Raw genomic sequence first — 21732 nt, 5'->3', positions numbered from 1 at the left:
GCGGTGACCTCATTAAATGAATTTTAAAAAGCTTAGAATGTTAATGATGAGTTGGCTTGGTGAAAGGGAGAAGTATACAAAAAGAATGGAACATTATCCTTTTCAGGGACCGATGGAAGTCCAGTGTGGCTGGAGGGGGAAGAGCATTTCGTAATGTGCCTTGAGTGTCCAGAAGAGGTCCATGTACTATTTTACAGATTTTGAACTTTTATCCTAAGCACAAGTGACATGATTCATATTTATAGTTTTTAATGTTAATTACACTGTGGGGTATAGATTGAAGGGGGCTAACTCTAGAGAAAGGTGGCCTGTTGCAGGAATTCAGAAAGAGATAACGAGGGTTGTATTAGTTTCCTAGGGCTGCTGTAATGAAGTTCCACAAACTGAGTGGCTTCACAAAAAAAATTTGTTTTCTCATACCTGGAGGCTAGAAGTCTGAGGTCAGGGTGTTTGGCAGAGTTGGTTTTGTCTGAGAGCTGCTGGGGAAGGATCTCTTTTTGTTCCAGGCCTCTCTTTTTGGCTTGTAAATGGCTGTCCTCTTCCTGTGTCTTCAGACCATCTTTCTATATGTGTCTGTGTTCAGATAACCTCCTCTTATTGGATTAGGGTCCATCCCAGTGATCCCATTTTAACTTAATTCTCTTAAGACTGTATCTCTCAGTATGGTCACATTCTTAGGTATGGGAAGCTTAGGACTTCAACATATGAATTTTGTGGGGAAAGGATTTGGCCTGTAACAATGATTAACATTGATGGCAGTGAAAATGGAGACAAGTGGACTGAGAATTACTTAGGAGATAAAACTGATACATCTTAGTAATAGATTAGAAACGGTGAGATGGAGAAGGTATCAAGATGACTTTGTTCTGGTTTGAGAAAGGTTCTGGGAGATAGTAGTGATTTCATTTGGGAGCATAAACTGAGAAGCATATTTAAGAGGGAAGATGATGAGGGGGCTCAGTTGATTAAGTGTCCAACTCTTGATCTCAGCTCAGGTCTTGATCTCAGGGTCGTGTGTTCAAGTCCCACATTGGCTCCATGCTTGGTGTGGAGCCTACATTAAAAAAAAAAAGAGGAAAGATAATGAGCTCTATGTTCAGGTTTCATTCACGTGACATCCATGTGAAGATGTCAGTTAGGCAAATTAATATGTGGAACTGAAGCTCAGAAGAGAGGCCGAGGCTAGAGACATAAATTTGAGAGACATGATCTTATAGATGGCAGTCAAAGCCATGATAATGGATGAAATTGGCTATAGAGAAAAAGGTACCTAGACAAAGTCTAAAGAAAATGCAACTTACAAAATTCATATAGAACCATATTTTCCAAAGAGGTGTATGCAGTTTGACATGGAGAAAGATAGTTATAATTCTACCCATACATTTAAAAAGTCTTACCCTTTAAACTATTTCATATATTTTATATTGTATGTATCTTAACATAGTAGTACTTGTATAATTTTAAGTAAGTAAACATATTTTAGAGTGCATATCAAAAAATATTTTCCACTGGGTGAGTTTGGGAAACACTGTGACAAAGGAGGCAACAAGGAGTATTCCAGGAGGAGGATGAAACCAAAAAGAATATGGCAAGGGAAGCCAGTGGACTGGGTTTAAGGAGAGTATGGCTCATACTAAATCTAATTTGAAATTTTAAATACCAGTAAGCCATGCATTCTCAACCAGGGCAATCTTGACCCCAAGAGGGAGAAATAGTTCTGTTGTTTTGTTTTGTTTTCTTTTGTTTTGTTTTGTTTTGCGGGGAGTGAGGGGGCACAAAACATCTTAGATATTATAATGGTTTGTGTCCTCTACAGCTCAACCCTGCCCTACAAAATCTTATTTATTACCATTTAATTTCTCTTATTAGCGAGAAACTAAATTAAGTACACCATAATTATATAAGCATGATATATTTTTTATGTATTTGTATGCAGTTATTTAATTTAGTGTTCTCTTTGAAGGGGCAATAATGAGAAAAGGTTGAGCAATACAATAAACTATATAGAAAGGGCTTTAAAACCCTTTTGCACTGTAGTTTAACAGTACTCTCTAGGGAAGAGTATGGGATTTGAGTTTGAAGAGGAACTTTAAATTTTTGCCTTATTTATTTCAGTATTGAATATTTTACATCAAAAATTTATTCTTCTGTTTATAATTAGATTATCTAATTACTCCTCCAAAAAATTAAAAAGAATGAAGAAACCATCATATTTAATCCTATCACCCAGAGATAATCTGTTAACATTTTGTATATAGTTTTTGTTTAACTGTATACATTTTATATCAAGCCCTATCTGTCAACCTTCAAAAGGCATCTGAAATCTGACTACTTTTCACTACCTCCCACTACCACTTTATTTATTTATTTATTTTTAAAGATTTTATTTATTTATTTGAGAGAGAGAATGAGATAGAGAGAGAGAGCATGAGATGGGGGAGGGTCAGAAGGAGAAGCAGACTCCCTGCTCAGCAGGGAGCCTGATGCGAGGCTCATCCCGGGACTCCAGGATCATGACCTGAGCCGAAGGCAGTCGCCTAACCAACTGAGCCACCCAGGCGCCCCCTTCCCACTACCACTTTAGTCTAATCCCCCATTTTTAAAAACAGTAGAATGTACCAAAAGTATTGTTCTTTTTCTTTGAACAATATGCATATAAAAGCCAACATTTTGACTTCAGCCAAAATTCTTTTGTATAGGTTTTCTCATTTTGCTCTGTGGTGTTCATCTTGAAGTCCCTACTGAATTTGTGTCTGCCTTCTTTTGTAATTGACACAGCAAAATGTTTCTCCCTGAAGGATATTTTCCAGTAAAATAATTTTTTTTTTCTTGGCCTTCTATTTGCTTCACCAGGATCCCTCTGCTTTGAATGCAGAAGATGATTAAGAGCTAATTTAAAATTCATATATATTTGGTTTCTTTGATCAAGTCTGCAGGCTTTCTTACTCACAACATGATCTCTCCACAGAGATCTCTGGCACAGAATGTTTGCTCAATCTTTTACTTTCTCTTCTTTTTTGATCTTAACTCCTCTGCTTCCCTCTGACCGTCTCTCATTAAGCACTAACTTATAAACTCTTTATCTGAACTGATCCTCACCTCTCTGTCTCAAAGATATAGGTAGATTGTATCTTTTTTTTCTTTTTCTCAGACTTATCCCTTTACTTTTGTTTTATAGTCTACCCTTTCCTAGAACATTCTCTGGTTTCTCCAATACCAGCCTTTCCTGGCTACTTCCTCTCAAGGGTCTACCATCTAAAACCAAAATTAAAATAAACCCTTGGTCCTCTCTCTCCACCTAAGTATTTTTTTCCCCTTCGTGCCCAGGTTTTAGTAAGCTACTTTGTGTATCTACTTTCTTATTTCTGTTTTGCTCCAAACTACTGAAATCAAGCTTCTACTGCATTGAAACAGTTCTTGTTAAATTCATTCTGATGACCCAACTACTAAGTCATTCTTCTCACCTCTGTTATCCTCTCTTATTTCACTCTTTTGAGGCAATAACTGTTCTTCTGCTTAGTGCTTTCCTCCTTCACAGATACTACTCCTCAGAATCGTTTATTGACTCTTCTTCCTCCACCTACCCTTCCTTTGGAAATAATTTATTTGTAAAATTTCAGGCCTACACCAAAGTAGAGAGCCAAAGTACAGGACAGTGATTGACAGTGTACCCATCATCCAGCTTTAGCAGTTACTAACTTGTGACCAGTCTTTTTTGGGGGGGGGGGCGTAACTATCTACATTTACTCCTTTCTCTCTACTCTGAATTATTTCTTCGGCTAACCTTTAAATAATGTTGTTCTCCTAGGTCCCATCCTCAACATTTTTTTTCCTTCTCATGCTACATGCGATCAGTAGAAAAGCTCACAGATGCTAACAGCTTCTACAACCTCCAAATGCTGATAACACCTAAATCTATTTCTTCAGCTTAGATCTTGTTCTTTAGCAAGAGATTCATATTTACTAGCTTAGATCATCTTCACTTGGATGCCCCACAGATTCTAGAAGCATAAATCTAAATGAGCTAATCTTTCTCTACCCACCTGCTGCCCCTGCTAAAATTCCATTTTGGTTGATCAGTCTCCCATCTGCCTAGTCCTACACAAGTATATCTAGTCTTAGTCCTTCATAAATGTATTTAGTTGTTCATCAAGCCCCATCAGTTTTCCTGCTGCCATAGTAAAGTCCCTTTCACCTGCATTTTTTTTTCAGCAGATTCATGACTGATCTTATCTGCAGGCTCACCACTACCCCGCATATTGTTCATCTTCCACATTATTATCAGAGTGATTTACCTAAAACACAAGTTGAGTCATGCTATTCTCTCATTAAAATCCTTAAATATTTCACTGGTATCTACAGGATGAATTAAGACACTTCTTGGGGCGCCTGGGTGGCTCAGTCATTAAGTGTCTGCCTTCGGCTGAGGTCATGATCCCAGGGTCCTGGGATCGAGCCCCGCATCAGGCTCCCTGCTCGGCAGGAGGCCTGCTTCTCCCTCTCCCACTCCCCCTGCTTGTGTTCCTGCTCTCGCTCTCTCTCTGTCAAATAAATAAATAAAATCTTTAAAAAAAAAACAAAAACACTTCTTGATCTGATTCTTGTCTTACTTTCTATCCTCACCATTTCCCTTTTTCCTGAATGCTCACTGTGCATTCAGAGAATAGAAAATGCTTTTCCTGGGGCACATGGCTGGCTCAGTTGGTAGAGCATATGACTCCTGATCTTAGGATTGTGAGTTTGAGCCCCACGTTGGGTGTAGAGATTACTTAAAAAAAAAAAAAAAAGAAAATGCTTTTCACATCTTTGTGCTCCATTCATCCCTCTGTCTGGAATGCTCTCTGCTCATCTCTTCTTCCCATCTGTATGGTAAATTCTAGTCTTCCTTGGAATCTAGCCCAAGATATCCTGACGCTTCGTAACAGTAAATTCTATAGGTTATTATTATCCCTATTGTTTACATAGCTTACAAGCTCAGAAAGATAAAGGACAGCCCAAGGTTACAGAGCCAATAAATGGCAGACCTTGGGTATAAGTCAAGGTTATTCTACTTCAGAGCCCATACCCTTTCACCACACCTCAGTGCAAGAATGTTCACTTGAAGGTTTGGACCTTATAAGTATGTGCAATAAGATACTATGAAATACACTTTAGCAAGAAAACCCATGGTAGTGTCCATATTATAAAGATAAACTGAATAATATCTGCTTTGAAATCAATTTTGTCCAAGTATTGTCATTCTAAGTTTCTCTCTATATTTAATTAAGTCAAAATTAATGACAAAAGCAGTCAAAGATCAAGCTGTTCTTCTCAGTAACAGATTCATCCAAACATAAATGTTTTAGAATTCCTGTATATTTTATTTTTATACTATATATATATGTATATATACATATATATATATAAATTTTTTTTAAAGTAGGCTCCACACCCAGTGTGGGGCTTGAACTCACAACCCTAAGATTAAGAGTTGTATGCTCTACCAACTGAGCCAGCCAGGCACCCCTATACTATTTATATATATTTATATATATATATATATATTTTTTTTTTTTTTTTTTTTAAAGATCTTATTTATTCATTCGAGATACAGAGAGAGAGCATGAGCAAGGGGAGAGGGAGAGGGAGAAGCAGCCTCCCCACTGAGCCAGGAGCCGGACGTGGGGCTCGATCCCAGCACCCTGGGGTCATGACCTGAGCCAAAGGCAGACACTTAACCATCTGAGCCACCCAGGCGCCCCTACTATTTATATTTTTTAAAATATATCTGATTTTTGCACTATTTGCAGCTTATTGGTCTCAGCCAAAGGTCCAACTAAGTTCCAGAATTATAGTGTTGTTTCTATTTATTACTAAGAAACTAAGCCAAGAGTTTTTTTTAAGTTGCAGACATTTCCCAAAAATGATCTGATAACCTGATTGCATTGAACTTAGTGAAAGTGCTGTGGTCTGAATGTTTCTATTCCCATAAAATTCATATGTTGAAATCCTAACCCCCAAGGCAATGCTGTTAGGAGGTGGGGCCTTTAGGAGGTGATTAGGTCCTGAGGGTAGAGCCTTCACAATAAAGAGACTGCAGAGAACTAGCTCCTCTCTTCTACCATTTGAAATTACAGTGAAAACAGCCATCTATAAGGAACAAGGTCCTCACTAGACACTGAATCTGCCAGGACTATGATCTTGGACTTCCTGCCTCTAGAACTGTGAGAAGAACGTTTGTGTTGTTTATAAGTCACCCAGTTTATGGCATTTTTGTTACAGCAGCCCAAATAGACTAAGAGAGTAAGACAGTATTGGATGTAGATTATAAATAGATTAATATCAAATATCCTTCCAGTTGAAATCTAGTTGAATTATTAAAATCTAGTAGAATTAATTTTGTTTCAACATACTTAGGAGCAATTATATGACATGCTAATTTGGTTTAAAAGTGTAAGTAAAATGATTTTTTATGTATCTTTATATTTTCTTATTTTTTGCAGGTGTATTTGTAATATATTTTGGCTTTGACAAAAGTTTTGATAATTCTTTGATAAATAAAGCTAACATCTCTTTACATTTTGGCAGAATTATATAATATATATGTGTGTGTATATGTGCACATCATATACAGAAGCATATATACATACATATAAACTCTTTGATGTAATATCCTACCCCCAAATCTACATTTTAATTATTATTTTCTAAACGTTTCCAATCTGTCTGAATCTGCCTCCTCATCTTTTATCTTTCTGAAGCACTTTTCATGTCCTTTCTTGTTCCAACAACTGTGTGTGCTTTTTAGTATACATCTATGGTAACTGACCCTAGCTCTTAGTATGACAAGTCTTTGGACTTGACTGATTGGTTGACTGATTGATTGATTCATTTTTTTTTCCAACAGTTGTATAAAGGTTCTCCAAGGAAACAGAATCAGTAAGATCTATATATACATAGAGAGAGAGAGATTTATTTTAAAGAATTGACTCACACCATTTTGGAGGCTTATAAGTCCCAACATCTCAGTCAGTAAGCTGGAGACCCAGGAGAACTGATGGTATAGTTCCACTCTGAATCCAAAGGCTTGAGGCCCAGGAGAGCCAATAGTGTAGTTCTGGCCCAAAGGTCCGCATGCTGAGGACCCAAGAAGAGCCACTCTTTCAGTTTAAGTCATAAAGCTGATATTCCAGCTTGAAGAAAGTCAGGCAGAAGGAATTCTCTCTTAGCCTTTTTTGATCTCCTAGGCCTTCAACTGATTGGATGAGGCCCACCCACATTAGGGAGGGCTTTCTGCTTTACTCATTCTACCCATTCAACTGTTAAACTCATCCAGAAATCCCCTGACAAACACACCAGAAGTATGTAGACCAAATACCTGGGGCACCCCATAGCCGGTCAAGTTGACTCATAAAAGTAACCATCACAATAGTAGATAGTACTATGCAGCAGTCACTGGAGATACAGTGAGACATATTAGTTATTTTGATTATATATTACAAAGAGAATTAGCAGTGATGACAAATATTTATATAGTGCTTCCTATGCCAGGCACCATTTTAAGCACTTCATCAGAATTAACCCATTTAATCTTCATGGTAAATGTATGAAATCTGTTTCCATTCAATAGATGAGGATACTGAAGTATAAAGAAATTAACTTACCCTCAGTCACAGTCAGTGGTAAGGTCTGGATTTGAACCTCAGTATTCTGGCTCCAGAGTTCCTCTTCTTAACCACTACTCTGTTTCTTTACTCACATAGGAAAATATCAGTATGATGGGGAATATGGGATGCTATAGAAGTATATAACAGAGTGTGTCGAACCTAGGGCAACCAAGAGAGGAAACACCTAAACTGAACTCTGAAAGAAAGTGCAGGTTTTAAAAGCTGCTAACTAAGAGAGGCTATGAAAGAACCTTCAAGAACCTGAAAGAATTTGAGTGTGGTTGAATCTTTGACCTCAGTGGTGTGAAGCAGGAAAAACAGGCTGAGAAAATCAAGTCATAAAGGCTTCATAAGTCAAATTAAGGAAGAATAATATTTTTATATATCAAACAGACCTTAGATCAAATCCCAGTTCTGCTACTTTCTATTTAATTCTAAGCAGGTCACCTTATCTTTTTGAGCTTCTGTTTTCTCTCTAGAAAGGGACTAAGAATGCCTTCTTTTGAGATTTTTTCATCCACTCAATAAATATTTATTGTGTGTCTTTTATGTCTGGGTCACATTCTCAGTGCTGAAATTACAGTGGTAAAACAGACAAAAATGGTGCCTTTGCTGTCCTAGAGTTTGCATTTCAGGGGTTGTTTTAAGGTTTAAATGAGATAACATCCCATAGTGCCTGTTCCATAATGCACATTCAGAAAATGTCATTATTTTAGCCAAGGTTTGTCTGGGTTCTCTGATTAAAAGTATATACTTCATGGATTTCAAGTGTTGAGTGACTTGTCACTAAGAAGGAAGAAGTAGCCAGATTATTTGGGACTCAGTATTTTCTTTCAAAAGAGTGTGTCAAGGAATTAGAATTTTCTTGTTTATTTTGACAATTCTCTAAAGCCTTGAAGAATTTCTGTTTCTAGAAATCTGTTTCAGTAGTTCTATGGAATTACAAAAGATGATTTACCTCAAAGGAATTTATGGTTAATTGTAGGAATAATGACACATCTGAAAGAAATACAAGGAAAAAAACCTCTGGGGAAGATAAAAGCAAACAAAAATAATCCACAGAACAAACACAGAAAACAAAGGAAATACAAAGAAAGCATAAAATGAAATGATAAAAGCAAGAACAACTAGTAGGTAAACATATTTGGTTTGTAATTTCTTATTAAAAGACAAAAATTATATTTAAAAATAAAATTAAAATATGTGTTATTTATAAGACACCCCATCAAAAGCAAACAATATAGAATAAAAATAAATGGAGTGACAAACATTTCTCAAGTGAAAGCAATAGTGGTAGTATTAACTTCAGATAAAACAAAACAAGTAATGGTATATAGAATAAAGAGCGTCACACAAATTATCTGTCACTAGTCTCTTCAACAAATGGTGCTGTGAAGAACTAGATATCCTTGCACAAAAGAAAAAAAGGCACCCTTACCTTATACCATATACAAAATTAATTCAAAATGAATTAAAGTCCTAAATGTAAAACCTAAAATTATAAGACTCCTAAAAGAAAGGGAAAGCTTCATGAAATTGGACTTGGCAGTGATTTCGTGCATAAGACATCAAAATCACAGGCAACAAAAGCAAAAATAGACCAATGGGACTACATCAAACTTCAGAACTCTGTGTGACAGCCCCACATCAGGTTCCCTGCTCCGCGGGAAGCCTGCTTATCCCTCTCCTACTCCCCCTCTCTCTGTGTGTTCCCTCTCTCGCTGTGTCTCTCTGTGTCAAATAAATAAATAAATAAAATCTTAAAAAAAAAAAAAGAACTCTGTGTGACAAAGGAATGAAAATGCCACATACAGAATGGGAGAAAATACTTGTAAGTCATATATCAGTTAAAGGATTGGTGTCCAGAATATGTAAAGAATTCCCACAACTCAATGACAATAACAAAAAAACTGTATTAAAAAATGTGTAAATAGGACTTGAATAGACATTTCTCCAAAGAAGGCTCAGCCTCACTAGTCATCCATCAGGAGATGCAAATCAAAATAATGAGATGTCACCTCGCATTCATCAAAGAACAGTATATTGGTGAGGATATGAGACATTGGTACCCTTGTGCACTGTTGAGGAGAATGTAAAATGGTACAACTGCTGAGAAAAATAGTATGGAAAGTTCCTCAGAAATTTAAAAATAGAATTACCATGTGATCCAGCAATCTTACTACTGGAGATATATATCCAAAAGAATTGAAAACAGGATCTGGAAGAGGTATCTGCTCACCCATGTTCATTGCACCATTATTCATAATAGCCAAGAGATAGATAGAATCCTAGTGTCCATCGATGGATGAATGGATAAAGAGAATATATCACACACACACACACACACACACACACACACACACACACACACATAGCCTTAAGAAAGAAGGAAATCCTGTCACATGCTACAACATGGGTGAAACTTGAGGACATTGTGATAAATAAACCATTCAAAAAGACATGGTTCCACTTACATAAGGTAAACTAAAATAGTTAAACTTAGAAAATGAAAGTAGGTAGGATAGGTGGTTGGTAGGAGCTGGGGGGGAGAATGGAGGGTTTAGTAGGTATAGCATTTCAGTTTTGCAAGATGAAAAAGTTCTAGAGGCCTCTTGTACAATGAGATACATACAATTAATACTACTGTACACTTAAAAATAGTTAAGATAGAAAATACTGTATTTTTTCTTAAGTAATCTCTACACCCAACATGGGGCTTGAACTCACAACCCCAAGATCAAGAGTCACATCTACCAACTCTACCAACTGAGCCAGTCAGGCACCCCTAATTTTTGTGGGTTTTTTACCACCATTTTATGCATCATTTTTTATGAATTTTTTAAAAATATGATTGTGTATGAAGTATTTTATTAGAGTATTAATTACCTTGAATTCACTCAGCTAAATTATTCTGTGGATTTCCTTATTGGAGACATTAAGTTATTATATTAATAGGTTTCCTAATACTAAATAATATTTACATTGGGGACATAAATCCTACTTGTTTAGATTATTCAAATAATTATTTTAATACCTGTTGAAATCAATTTGCTTTCATATCTGAGAATTTTGTATTTGTATTCTTAAGCAAGATTGATCCAAGTTTTCTTCCCTAAGCGTATGTATGTGTGTGTAGAATTAGATATATAGTCATCAGATTTTCTTTATCCAGCGGAAAAGCTTTCAGTTTTTCACCATTTTGCTTTTCTTACTGGATTTTTCATATATGGCCTTTATTATGTTGAGGTAATTTCTGTTCCTAGCTTTTTGAGTGATTTTATCATTAAAGGGTGTTGAATTTTGTCAAATGCTTTAGTGTGCATCAGTTGAGATGATCACTTGCTTTTAGTCCTTCATTCTGTTAATGTGGTATATTATAAAAGTTTTTTAATATGAAAACATTTCCTTTAAGGTGCATGATATGCAATACACGTATCACATAAAATCTTAGGACTCTGAATCTTATTTTCTGATCACTGTGTAAGAAGTGAACAATTATTTGATTTGCCTTTTTTATGGCATACAATACTCAGTTGAATTCAAAGCAAAAGATTTATTAAAGAAACAAATAATGAAAACAGAAATATGTGTGCGTAGGTATAAAAATGAGAAATCAGTACTTTTCATTGGTCATTTTTTCTTTTATAACCTTGAAAATTGGAATTTTATTTGTTGAAAGTCCAAAATAAAACAATTAGAATTTTCTCATTTTTATGACATATTTGAATATTAGGTATATTTTATTGTTATTGGGGCTAAGAATATGAATTGTCATTTTCATACTTCAAACATAGAATATTGGCAATTTGATATTGTGTACCACACATGTAGAAGTACCTTAAAAGTACTTGGTAAAATATCTAGAAGTGTGATTCTGGTTTAACAGTATTAAAGTATGTTGTTCAAAATTGAATGAAGTATTGTGCTGAATAGTAGTAATTCCTGTGACTTTTAAAAATTTTTTTTAACTGGGGGCACCTGGGTGGCTTAATTGGTTAAGCATCTGACTCTTGGTTTCAGCCCAGTTCATGATCTCATGGGCTGTGGGATCCAGCCAGAGTCAGCTCCTCACTCAAAAGGGGGTCTGCTTGAAAGATTCCCTGCCTCTGCTCTTCCCCCACTCGTACTCTCTCTCTCTCAATAAATAAATACATCTTTAAAAAAAACCTTTTAACTGTATTTATACTTTAGGCAGTTCTCTTTTGTAATTCGTGAATTATACTCTGGTGATCATTCTGGTCTAGCTTGCTTTGTTCATCATTTTGTTATGGTCACACAATTGTCTTCTGTATATGTAAGGAAGATGGTAATAATAATTATAATAATAACTAAATTCACTGAGGGCTTATTATATATCAGGTACTGTCCCAACACTACTTTTTGTAAACTTTTTAATCCTTATAATAATACTGCAATGAAATGCAGTACTGTTATCATCACCATTTTACAGATGGAAGGAGGCTCAGAATGATTAAACAACTTGCCCAAGCTCACACAACTAGTAGGAAGCAGAGGATGATGACTGATTACTTGAACATGAGAACATGAAACATAATTTGAGTCATCTATACATTTCTATTTAGTTGCTTAATTCCATTGTTTAATAGATATGTTAGAAGATTTCATTTAAATTTTTAATAAATTTTTAATGTTATATCTTCTTATCCATTACAGTTTTAATAATTAATGAATACATCCCCTTTTTTGGGTCACAGGATGGACAATCTGAAATTTTGTACACTTTTTGGAATTCAGTTACTCAAGCACTTTCTTCTCAATTTCGCATGGCAACAGATTGTAAGTATGCTATTTATTTTGCAGTTTTATTTCAAAGTTTTCCACGTGCTTTAAGACGTAATGTCAAGAAGTTTTGCTTTTTTGCTTTATAATACACATCTTTTTAAAACTCATTGGCTAATTGCCATTTCTTATACTGGCCATATATTTAGTTTTATAAACAATAAGTTAATTTTTTATGTTTTTTATAATTAGTATGTGGAATAAAATTCTCCAGAAGAATGAGTTAATTCTCCATAATTCAAACATAGAGGAACTCTGAAGTTTTCCTATGTAAAGGGTGTAAAGCAGTTGATGTTGAAGAATTTAGTTGATGCTTATAGAATTTTTTCTAACTAAAAGATATTAAAATACAAGACTTAATAGTTATTTCCTTATTATTAAAAATGAGGATTTGATGAATGAACAGATGAAATATCATGGGCACCTGGGTGGCTCAGTTGATTAAGGGTCTGCCTTCGGCTCAGGTCATGATCCCAGGGTCCTGGGATGGAGCCCTGCTTCAGGCTCCCTGCTGAGCAGGGAGTCTGCTTCTCCCTCTCCCTCCTTCTCCATCCTCCCACTGCTTGTGTTCTCTCTCTCACTCTTTGTCTCTCTCTCTCAAATAAATAAAATCTTAAAAAAAATACCTGTATCATGAATTAAAAGTTGCTTATTCAAACATGATCTCTAAAATTTGTTAATTTTTTTTTTTGTCATGAAATAATGGCACTGCCTGCCTAATCAATGAATGTAAAAAGTGTTTTAGGAGTTTGTGTGTAAATTCTTATTTACAAATGTTACTGAAAGTATGTAGTAGATGTAAACATTATTTAGTCACTGGCAATCCAGAGTTGAATAAAGCATACTACCTGCCTCCCTACTATTTTTTTTTTCTTTTTGAGAGAGAGAGAGAGAGAGAGGGAGGGAGGAGTGGGGAGGTGCAGAGGGAGAGCAGAGAGAATCTTAAGCAGGCTCCACACCCAGCATGGAGCCCCACGAGGGGCTCAATCTCAGGCTCTATGCCCAGTGAGAGCCTGAATCAGAGTTTGATCTCACAACCCTGAGATCATGACCTGAGCTGAAATCAAGAGTCAGATGCTTAACTGACTGAGCCACCCAGGCACCTCTGCCTCCCTACTACTGTTTCTAAGGAAATATGCAGCAAGGCAGTGACCACAGAGGACATCTTCATTCATATGTGGCCAAACAGAGCTTAAGCGGAGGGTGTATTTAGAACTGATTCACTCCATTTACTTCTGCAAATTACACTACTCCAAGAATACTGTGCATCTCCCTGCATTATGTATCTATTTTGGTCAGCTTTTTTGAGATATAATTTATATACAGTAAAATTTACCAATTATAAGCAGAAAATTCTATGAGTTTTGACAGTCATTTTTTATCCTTTTCCCCACCACCACAATTAAGATATAGAATATTTCCATCACTCCCCAAATTTCCCACATGTACTTCTGTAATCACCTACTCCCAGCTCTTGGCTTCTGGCAAGTAATGATCAGCTGTCAGTGTAAGTTAGCTTTTCCTAGATTTTTGTAAAACTCGTATCACACAGGCTGTGTTCTTTTGTATCAGCATAATTATTGTAAGATTCATCATGTTGTTGCATATATCAAAGTTCCCTTTTTATTGCTGATTAGTATTCCATTATATAGCATATACAGCAGTTTGTTTATCCATTCCCCAGATGGGAGACAACTGGGTTGTTACAGCTTTGGGTTATTACAAGTAAAACTACTGCAATTGTTCGCCTAGAAGTCTTTTATAGATGTATGTTCGTTTATGGGTAAATATATGAGTGGAATTGCCTGATCATTTGATGAGTACATATTTAACTTTGTAAATAACTGCTAAACTATCTTCCAAGATGATGTACCATTTTGCATTCCCATTATAGCAATATTTCATAACTCCAATTGCTCTACATCCTTATTGATCCATGATATTGTCAGTGGTTTTTAATTTTAGCCATTCTTATGAGTGTGTAGTGGATTTTCATTGTGGTTTTAACTTCCACTAGCTTAAAGACTAATGATAGCCCGTGTTTTCACATGCTCATTAGGCATCTGCATATCTTCTTTGGTCACGTGTTTGTCAAAATTAATTGGCTTTTTATTTTTATTTTTTAGTTTATTGCTTGTTCTCTTATTATTGAGTCTTAAGAGATCTTTATATATTCTAGATCCACAGTCCTTTCTTAGATGTATGTTTTGCATATTTCTTTTGTCTGTAGTTTGCCTTCTCATTTCCTTAACAGTGCCTTCCAAATGATAAAAGTTAATTTTGAGAGAGTCAAACTTACAATTTTTCTTTTATAATTTCCTTTTTCTTTTTGACCTAAGAAATCTTTGTCTAACACAAGGCCACAGGTGTCTCCCCCTATATTTTATTCCAGAAGTTTTACTAAGTTCATTTGAAGTTAATTTGTGTATATGGTGTGAGATATGAAGGCCATGGTTATTTCTTTGAATATAGATCTAAAAGATTATACTGCACCTTTGACTGCCCTGGCACTCTTGTAGAAAATCATGTGGTTATATCTTGTAAGACTATTTCTAGAGTTCTTTTTTTCTGGGGTTTTTGTTTGTTTGTTTGTTTGTTTGTTTGTTTGTTTTTTGCATCTGTATGTTTGTAATCACCAAAGTGTAAATTCTTCTATGTTATTTCATTTATCAAAATAATTTTGGTTATTCTAGGCTCTTTGCATTTCCATATATATTTCAGAATCAGGATCTTGTTCCTATAAAAATGTTTCCTTAGACTTTGATTAGGATTACATGTTGAATCTACAGATCATTTTGTGATAAATTCACATCTTAACAGTATTGAGTCTTCTGATCCATGAGTGTAATATCCCATTGATCTAGGTCTTTTAAAATTTTCTCATATCAGTGCTCTTATAGTTTTTAGTGTGCAGGTCTAGCAGATCTTTTCTTAAATTTATTACTATTTCATATATTTTGATGCTATTGTAAATGGTATTTTTAAAATTTTAGTTTACAAGTGTTCACTGCTAGAATATAGAAATACAGTTGATTTTTATTTACTGACCATGAATCTTTGACTTTGCTACCCATACTTATTAGTCGAGTAGTTTTTGGAGATTTTTTAGCATTTTCTATATTGATGATCATATAGTTTGTAAATAAAGGCAGTTTCACTTCTTTTCCATTCTGGTTTCCTTTCTTTCTTTGTTTTGTTTTTTTTGTTACTACCTCCGGTAGTGTAGAATTGAAGTGGTTTCTGCCTTGTTTCTAATCTTAGGAAGCATTCAGTCCACCTTTAATATCTTAACAGCAGGTTTTTTTAGTGATGCCATTAATTAGGTTGAGGAAGTTCCCTTCCATTTCTAGTTTTTTGAGGTTTTTTTAATACTATTGTTAACTTTTTATAGTGCTTTTCTGCATCCATTTAGACGATCAAATGGATATAGTTACTTTAGTATGTTAATACCTTGCGTTCTCAGATAAGCCCCGCATGGTCATGATATATTATCCTCTTTATATGTTGTTTGATTCAAACTGAGTGTAAGGTTTTTTGAGTGTGTTTGCAAAATATTGTTTAGTTTTCTTAATGTCTTTATCCAGTGTGGGCTAGGGTAATGCTAACCTCAGAGAATAAGTGGAGAAGTATTCCATTCCTGTTCAATTTTCTCAAGCAGTTTATGTAAAATTGACATTATTCCTCTTTAAATTTTGGTAGAATTCACCAAGGAAGTCATCTGGGCCTGGAATTTTCTTGGTGGGAAGATTTTAACTACAAATTCAACTTTTTTCTTAGATAAAGGATTATTCCATTTATTTCTTCTTGGGTAAGCTTTGGTAGTTTGTCTTTCAAAGAATTTTTCCAGTTCATTGAAGTTTTTTAATTTATTGGCATAAATTTGCTTATAATGCTTCCTTATTACCCTTTGAATGTATGTGGAATATGATGTGATGTTCTATATTCCTTTTCTTCTTTTTTTCCTAATAATTACAACTAGAGGTTTATTAATTTTATTTATCTCCTCAGAAACCAACATTTGGTTTCATTGATTTTTCTTTTTTATTTTCAATTTTCACTGTTTTCTGTTCTTGTGTTTATTATTTATTTGCTTTGCTTTGGGTTTGATATGCTCATTTTCTTGTTTAACGAGGTTAAGTTTAGATTATTGGTTTAACCCTTCCTTTTCTAATTTGTTTATCCTGCAAATTTATAAGCAGTATTTTATCTGCATGCCACCTTATTATTTTTCCAACATATAGAAAAGTTAAAAGAATAGCAAAATAGCATCTATATATCTATACCTTCGACTCAGTATTTGTTAACAGTTTTCTCACTAAATGAGCATTTTGAGGGGCGCCTGGGTGGCTCAGTTGGTTAAGCGACTGCCTTCGGCTCAGGTCATGATCCTGGAGTCCCTGGATCGAGTCCCGCATCGGGCTCCCTGCTCGGCAGGGGGTCTGCTTCTCCCTCTGACCCTAACCCCTCTCATGCTCTCTGTCTCTCATTCTCTCTCTCTCAAATAAATAAATAAAATCTTAAAAAAAAATAAATAAATAAATAAATAAATGAGCATTTTGAGATAGATGTGTTCATTTGAAATTTAAAATTCATGAATTATTTTTAATTATTCAAATATTCAGATGTAATATTATGTAAATACAGACTTTCAGTAGTTTCTCACACCATGTATGAAAGTAATGGGTTTTCATGAAAACAATAATCACCATGAAGTTTTCTTTAATATTTAATGTCTCACATCATAAGCAATTACATTTAATGGAATACATTTACTAATATACCAGAAAGAAAATACAAAGATGTAAATTTACCCACAAAATATATAAGCATAATTACAAAATTGATTAAAACCTCAGTTTTTAGATAGAGTAAAAGAAAACTAATGTTAAAAGCTCATTTTTGGCTGTTACAAGATATCTGTGTTTTAAGCGTTTATGAAAAATGTACTTAGGTCACCTGGGTGGCTCAGTTAAGTGTCTGTCCGACTCTTGATTTCAGCTCAGGTCATGATCTCAGGGCCATGAGATCGAGCCCTGTGTTGTGGGGGAGGGGGCGTCTATGCTCAGCCAGGAGTCTGCTTGAGCTTCTCTCTCTCCCTCTGCTCCTCTCCCCGCTCATGCATGCACACACACATTCTCTCTCTCTCTCTCTTTAATAATAAATATTTTTTTTAAACTTACTTAAAAATCTTTTTTGAAATCTTGGAGTTGTTATAGTCAGTATTTTCTTCTCTTTCTGTAGTGTGTCCTAAGTTTAGTTTCTATTTTGAATATTCCTTCTCTCAATGGCAGGAATGTATCAAAAAAATTGCCTTTAGCATACTTGAAAAATTTCAAACCTTTAACCAGTTGCACCTTCCAATATTATTTATTATTGGTTGATTTAGCACATTTTTAGTAGAAATTGAATAACGTAAACTTCATGCCAACAAATCACACAGATATTGAGTGGAGGTGAGGCTACCAAGGAAATGTTCTTGTCTGCTAATTCGGTCATCTCTGTCAATTCTGGATCTGATTGAATTTTCTTATGGATAGTTTTTTCCTATTTTTCTGCATGTCTAATAATTTTTGATTGGGTATCAGACATGAATTTTACAGTGTTTGATACTGACACTTGTTATCTTGCTGTAAATATTCTTGTTCTTAGATACTGTCAAGCTACTTAGAAACAATTTGGTTTTTTTGAGTCTTGCTTTGAAGATTTATTAGCAAAACCTGAGCAGTGTTTAGTCTAGAGCTAATTATTTTCCGCTCCTGAGGCACTACTTTTCTTAGTACTCTACCAAATATTCTGGATTAAAAGGTTTTCCAACCTGGCTGTCAGGAACAGGCACACTTCCCGGTCTTATGTGAGTAACAGGTGTATTCTTTCTAATCCCTGCATGGTTTCTTCCCCCAGACTCTGGGACTTTTCTCACACACATATGCTGAGTAGTGTTTTGCTGAGTACTAACAGTGGACCATTTGCAGATTTCTGCAGAATCTTTTTGAACAGCTCTCTTCTCTCTGGTATTCTGTCCCATGAATTCTAGTCGCTTCAGTTTTCCTGGTCTTGGAGACAGTAGGGGTAGAGGAGTCTCTTCCCCTTTCCAGAGCCGTACGTAGCCTGGAAGCCCCTGGTAGGAAATAAGCTGATGTTACCGAAGTGGTAGGTTCTTTCCCTACTCAATACCTTTTGCCAAATAGCCAAATAACAATACAGTATTTGATGGCAAACACATAATTTATTCAATGGCCAGAGAATGGAGAAGGGGAGCTCATGCTCTAAAGGCACCTTCTCCCCAGTTAGGTTTTATGGGGTTAGGGTAATTAAGGGGCTGGTAAGCAAGTTAACAGGGGGGTTTTTCCCAGGAGGAGGCTTCAGAATCAAGAGCACCACCTCTTTTCTTCCCCTAAGTTGGCACAGTTGGATTGGTCATAGGCTGTTAGGTGTGTTTTTTTGTTATTACAGTTAGATGAGATCATCTGGAGGGTTAGCACAGTGTCTAAACTGGATCAAACCAGTCAAAAATTGGATCATGGGAGCTTGTTTGGAGCTGTGGCTTCTTGCATCCTGCCTTAGCTTCTGGTAGCAAGCAGCACCTGTGAGCAGGGCTAGAAAACTGAGCTATTGTGACTTGTTAGTGAGTCTCCAATGACACTGGGGGTGGTCATAGGGTTCACCTCATTTATTTCCTATCTCTCAAGGATCACTGTCTTTTATTACATGCTATCCTTTAATGCATGGTGTTTTAAAAACCATTTCATATATTTTGTCTGTTGTTTTTTTGGTTGTTTCAGATAGGAGTTTAATTCTGGTCCCTGTTATTCTACCTTGACCAAAATCAGAAGTACGTCATCTAGTTTTAAGAGTAATGATTAAAAGTACATTTCAAAATAGTTTGTGGTATGTGTGTGTTTAATGGTACTGTCATTTACTTCTCTTTGGTCATCTGCTTTCTCATTGTTCTTAACCATTACAAGCCTTTCGTGTTCTTCACATGCTCTCCTCTTTCCCATTCTGCTTACTCTCAGTGACCAGCCTTATCTCCTGGGTCATCAAGACAGTTAGTGTCATTAGGAAATACTTTCAATATCCTGTACCTTCCCTCTAAAGAAAAGCCTTATTTTCTCCCTGTGGATCTCTGAGTGTGAGGTGACAGTCTTATTCTTCAGAGCTACCCATTCACTGTTGGCCACCTGCCTGCTTTGTTTACCCTTTGCTCAAAGTAACACCATTCATAGGTCTCTTAGTTCTATCTTGTGTTTCTCATTTTCTTTTGATTTCTTCCCCTCAGGTAGGAAACCTATCCAAGGTGCTCTAATCTCGTAAAAACTAAAACAAAACTAGAGAGTACCTCTTTGGTTACTATTTGATCTTTTCTCTTTTTATCCAAACTTCTCAAAAGAGTAGTTTGCACTTTTTTGTTTGCACTTTTCAACGGTCTGCCACCATTCTATTGAAATTGTTCTCATTAAAGTAAGCAGTGACCTACCCTTTTAATTACCAAATCTAGGAGATGTTTTTCAGTTCTTACATTACGTGACCTATCTAGCTTGCGTAGTCAAAGAAGCTACTGAGAGGAAATAGAATATTTTGGGACAGAAAATTCCATTAATATTTCACATTCAGAGTAGTTTGTTACTTCTGATAGCATTATTACTTTAATAACTTCCTTTGGGAGAACTTCAAAGCAAGTTGTTTGTAAAGCACCTTCCATTTATATAGCACATACAGTCCCTGAAAGTGTACTGTAGTACTTCTTAAAATTATAGACAGACAATATTAAGGAATGCAACCATCTGCAGAGTTGAAGATTATACACAATGTAACAGATTGTCTAAGTAAGTAATATTTTGGCAGAAAATATCTAAAGGGAAATTTTCCTAGTTAGGAACATGTTCTTTCTGATTATAAATGTTCATGCTTAGTAAGAAGAAGTTCTACTAGGTGTAATAAAATATAACCCAAGACAATGAATTTACTTTATTAAAAAGGAAAGGGGCTTGGGGCGCATGGGTGGCTCAGTCGTTAAGTGTCTTCCTTCGACTCAGGTCATGATCCCAGGGTCCTGGGACGAGCGCCGTGTCGGGCTCCCTGCTCAGCGGGAAGCCTGCTTCTCCCTCTTCCACTCCCCCTGCTTGTGTTCCCTCTCTTGCTGTGTCTGTCTCTCTCAAATAAATAAATAAAATCTTTAAAAATAAAAAATAAATTGATAAAAAAAAAGGGGGCTTGAACTTGTTACCTTGAAAATTCAAAATGGCTTCTATAGGATATCTGCTGCTTTAATTATCTATAGGTGATAGTTATTTCCAAAATGACTTCTAAGCTTTATGTCTGTTACTTTTATATTGTAGTTTCTAGGTAATAGTATTTGTTGACCAGCCTGTTGGGTTAGGATATATATATTTTTAAGTCTTAGTGAAAAAAAAAAAACAAGATAAACATTACCATTTTAAGCTCTTTAAAATTAGAACATAATTCTTCTTTTTTATCTGATGATTTTCCCAGAATGTCTCATCCCCTTTACTTTGCCCTATTTTTCGTCATAGCTCTTATCACTTGCTAATATACCATATTATTTATCGTGTCTGGACCCCTTTCCCCCCCTAGAATGTAATCTCCATAAGACACAAAATACCATTTTGATCGTGGCAGTATTTTCAATAGACAAAAAAGTAACTGGCACACAGTAGGACTTCAATAAGTTCTTGTTGACTAGAAGGAAGAAAGGAAAAGAGGAAGGAATCAAGTAAGAAAAAATGCCAGTGCCCTCTTAGAAAAGCTTAAGAACTTAAGAACTCAACAAAAAAGCATTTTTTGAAATATGTTTGAAATATTCTGGCAAGTAAATCTTTTAAAAAATGTTTAAAGCCTTTGTACAGTATCATTCTCTTAAAACTCTTACACAACTTCAAGGAGATGATTCATATAATTAAGAGAGCTATGTGATATATATCTGTAGTGCTTTGGAAAACCAACTGTGAGTAAGAGAAACACTGAGGAGATACATATGTTTTAAGATTTAGAGAGCTTTAATACTTGACATGTATGCTAAAACCCATTTTCTTTACCTTTTTAAAAATATAATGATATCTGGTTGTCCTGAAAAGTAGGGGGATAAGCAACCTCTATGAATTATTAGTACATTCTTTAATGTCGATTTTTTTAATGTTAGAATAATGTGCATGTTAAATGATATTGTGATACATTTCTTAAAAGTTAATGTACAACTTAAAAATATATATTTAGGAGATACATCTCCCACCTTCATTTAGAGTACCTTTTAGAATTTTTTTTTTTT

General features: G+C 35.3%; 1 protein-coding gene across 1 annotated transcript in view; it reads left to right on the top strand.

Annotated features, from left to right (window-relative positions):
- Positions 1–21732, top strand: part of COG5 (component of oligomeric golgi complex 5) — a 303390-nt gene that overhangs the window by 205882 nt on the left and 75776 nt on the right. The window contains exon 11 of the mRNA XM_032402369.1: positions 12362–12443. Coding sequence (XP_032258260.1) covers positions 12362–12443 — 82 coding nt within the window. The remainder of the gene's footprint in view (positions 1–12361; positions 12444–21732) is intronic.

The sequence above is a fragment of the Phoca vitulina genome, unplaced genomic scaffold, assembly GCF_004348235.1.
Source record: "Phoca vitulina isolate PV1807 unplaced genomic scaffold, GSC_HSeal_1.0 scaffold4, whole genome shotgun sequence".
Taxonomy (NCBI): Eukaryota; Metazoa; Chordata; class Mammalia; order Carnivora; family Phocidae; genus Phoca; species Phoca vitulina.
This window is presented reverse-complemented; position numbering and strand designations above follow the sequence as displayed.